Below are 3,863 nucleotides of genomic sequence, written 5' to 3' on the forward strand. Positions count from 1 at the left end.
AGGAAGTTACTTGACGTGACCCTTACAGCATTTGCCTTTGCAAAAGGTAATGGTCCTCCAGTTTCAAATTGCAAAATAGCATCATTGTGAGGCACAACATATTCTGTGTAATGTGGATGAAAGAGGTATAGCAGCATGAAGTGGGACGGGTGACCGATAACTGTAGAAAGAGCGTCCTGTTCAGCGACACCGCGTTTCACCTCATCACTTTCTCAATGAGTACCACACCAACCCAGAGTGACATTGCAGGTCTCTACCTCAGCAAATGCATTCCTCCTACTCTCCACTTTTCTACTTGACACACCGAAGCTAGCAATTTGGCCTTTGGAAAAGTGCCGCAATCAATACCAAATGCAATTAGTAGTTGAAGTACCGACTCATTTCAATTGAATTCCATGCAGGTGCTTTCCAAAGCCCCATTTCTTGTCTGTAGCTAGCAAGACTCACTCCTTCGTACCTTCCACGAATAAAACCACTACCCTGAGAGAAAATACACTTGACAACCTCAAAGAGTAACGCAACTTTGCAGCAGGATGCGGATGCCATCTCGACTATTGATGCTGGAGTCTGCAAGGGCCGTAAGGAGGGTGACTACACTATGGCAATACGCTCCTACCGCATCATTTAGGCCTATTAGGCATCATGATATTACCAGTCCCGAGTGGCTATATTAGCATTTCCCCATTACCGCTTTTCTACCACCAACTCATCAACACGAAGATGACACCACTGCTTACACCACCGCTTACTGACAGGCGTATGCGAGCCTGAGCCTACATTGTGCGTCACCGCTTTCAAGTACACAGCCGCCACTAAATTAGGAGAAGCATGAAACAGTGGCTGCTCCTGGTTGGATAAACGAATTCAAGCACTTAGCGCACACCGCGAATAGGTTCAACGGGATCAGCTGCAGTTGATATAAAGGGTTGCAGCAGTCGTAGTTGCCATCATTATTCGACACAACGCGTTAGCGCTTGAACATTACGCGAGGCCATGTCAACACGTCCTGCTATTGGCATTGACTTGGGCACAACTTTCTCCTGTGTCGGTGTTATCCAAAACGGCAGGGTGGAGATCATAGCCAACGATCAGGGCAACCGCATAACGCCGAGTTGTGTTGCCTTCACCAATAAAGAACGCCTCATCGGTGAAGCCGCAATAAACCAGGCCGTTATGAACCCTACCAATACAGTGTTCGGTGTGAAGCGTCTGATCGGGCGCCGTTTCAATGACGAGGTAGTGCAGAGCGACATGAAACACTGGCCCTTCAAAGTTATAAATTCGGAAGGGAAGCCACAAATCGAGGTGCGGCACTGTGGTGCAACAAAGCAATTCTTTGTGGAGGAGATCTCGGCCATGGTGTTGTCAAAGATGAAAGAGACGGCAGAGATATTCTTGGGCGAGAAGGTGACAGATGCGGTGATCACTGTGCCAGCGTACTTTAACGTGGGCCAAAGACAGGCCACCGTAGACGCAGCAAAAATAGCCGGTTTAAAGGTGCTGCGTCTAATCAATGAACCGACGGCAGCTGCAATTGCATACGATATGGACAGGAGGAGCGACGGGCAACGCAATGTGCTCGTCTTTGATTGGGGTGGTGGCACCTTCGACGTGTCCATCCTGTCCATGGAGAATGGCAAACTTGATGTGAAGGCGGTTGGTGGTGACACGCATCTGGGTGGTGAGGACATCACTTCTCGACTCGTGGATCACTGTGTGGAGAAGTTCAAGCAGGCGCATAAGGGTAAAGATTTGACCACCAGCGTGAAAGCCATGGGCCGTCTGAGAGAGGCGTGTGAGAAGGCAAAGAGGATGCTGAGCTCGGCTGAGTACACTGATGTAGGTATAGTGTCGTTGTTTGAGGGCATCGATTTCAATACAACCCTCACACGGGCCCCATTTGAGCAGTTGTGCTCGGACCTCTTCAGTCAGACTATAGATGCTGTGAAGACGGCGTTGAGGGATGCAAAGACGGACAAGGCTGACATCCACGAAATATTGCTGGTGGGTGGATCGACGCGTATTCCAAAGGTGCAGAGCATGGTGCGGGACTTCTTCAATGGTAGCGAATTGAAAAGGTCCATCAACCCAGACGAGGTAGTGGCCCACGGTGCGACGTTGCTGGCTGCCAACCTGACTAGTTACAATTCAAAGGCGATGGAGGATATGATGCTGCTGGAGATAACGCCATTATCACTGGGTGTGGCTACCACAGGTGGTGTAATGACGACGTTGATAAAGCGCAACACGAAGATTCCGACACAGCGAACTAAGATATTCACCACATGCTCAGACAATCAACCGAGTGTGTTGGTCCGGGTGTATGAGGGTGAGCGTGCGATGGTGAATGACAATAACTTGTTGGGCCAGTTTCAGTTGTCAGGTATCCCACCGGCGCCGCGTGGTGAAGCCCAGATTGAAGTGACCTTCGGCATTGACCTGAATGGCATTCTCAACGTGTCAGCGGTGGACAAGTCGGCGGGAAAGCAGAACAGCATCACCATCGTCAAAGACACGGGTCGTCTGACGGAAGATGAGATCGAGAAGATGGTGAATGATGCAAACATCTTCGAGCAGGTGGATAAAAAGCGGAAGAGTAGGTTTGAAGCGAAGATGATGTTGGAGAACTGCATCTTTAGCATAAGGCGGAAAATAAAGGAGGGAGAGATGAAGCAAAAAGCATCAGAGAAGACCACTAAAGACATACTTACGATGTGTGAGACAACATGGGAGTGGATGAACAGCGACGAAGATGCCACAAAGGAGGACTACGATCTAAAGCGCACAAATTTGGAGACCCTAGCCAGCTCCGTTGTGGCAAAGCAGAACCTATTTTCGTGAGTCCGAAGATGCGAAAGTCGGATGATCGAGTGGGCACATTAGAACATTTCTACCCCCCTCCACCCTGCAAAACAGGCAATCACACATCTAGGCAATGCGATTACTTGGATGCGACCACTAGCCCTAACCCACTGCGAATTGTTACGCTTTCTGCATTTTTGGTGCCTGCATGCACGGGCACGGTGCCTTCACACTCCCACGTATCCATTCATTTACACACCCCATTTGGACAAGTTGCCACTTTGGTTTATCGCAAGTTCTGCTGCCAAGAATGCGCTTGTGATTTAATTACTGCAATATAAAAGCCGCAATGCGCGAGTGATGTGCACTGAAATGGGCTCACGGTGGGTTTAGTTGAAAGTAATTTTTCACTTCTCACTTCTTTGAGTAAATGCCTTCTTTTGAAGATGTTGAGAGAGTATTTTGTGGGGACACATGCACACCTCGGTGGTAATCAGTGATGCGGTCTGTGGTGGGAGAGGTCACGACGCCTGGGTTCCAAATCCCATGGACGAGGCGACACCTCGTGGCTACAAATTTAGAGCCTTCGTGCACCCTTTGTGACAGCAGAATGGTCGCACACATTTCACCAATGGCGCACTTTTTCTTCAAATTATCATATTCATAAATATAAATCACACTCAAAGAAAATTTGTCTTTCGGTGAAATGCTAACCTGTGACGATCGCAAAGTAAATTGTCGAAAGTGCTTTGTTGAAAATGGTTTAATAGCTCTTTGAAATGTAGTTCTTTCAGCTCGGAAGTGAGAAGGGTTGTAGAGGTTGCATAGAAAGGACCATCTCCTTCCCCTTTCAATGTCAGACTATAGTCGAATTCTATTATTTATGCCCTTCTTACCTGCAGAGAAGAATGATATGTAGGATCCGTTTGCAAAGTGCTTTTCTAGGTATTTGTGAATGCCATTTTGTTTGCTCGGCATCGAAGGTTCTATTCAAAGCCTGTAAATTTCAATTCAACAATTGCCTGCAGTGAGGCGTTGGATGGCAATACAAGGCCAAAGCC

The 3,863-nt window shown here is 48.1% G+C and overlaps 1 protein-coding gene across 1 annotated transcript; it reads left to right on the top strand. All coding sequences in view use genetic code 11, as the record gives it.

Annotated features, from left to right (window-relative positions):
* Window positions 1–993: 993 nt before the first annotated feature.
* Window positions 994–2,841, top strand: EGR_11004 (Heat shock cognate protein; the record flags this gene model as incomplete). The annotated part of the gene is made up of 1 exon (XM_024500253.1): window positions 994–2,841. The coding sequence occupies one exon, from the start codon at window positions 994–996 to the stop codon at window positions 2,839–2,841; it is 1,848 nt and encodes a 615-aa protein (XP_024345335.1).
* Window positions 2,842–3,863: the final 1,022 nt, after the last annotated feature.

This window comes from Echinococcus granulosus (genome assembly GCF_000524195.1).
Source record: "Echinococcus granulosus chromosome Unknown EG_S00326, whole genome shotgun sequence".
Taxonomy (NCBI): domain Eukaryota; kingdom Metazoa; phylum Platyhelminthes; class Cestoda; order Cyclophyllidea; family Taeniidae; genus Echinococcus; species Echinococcus granulosus.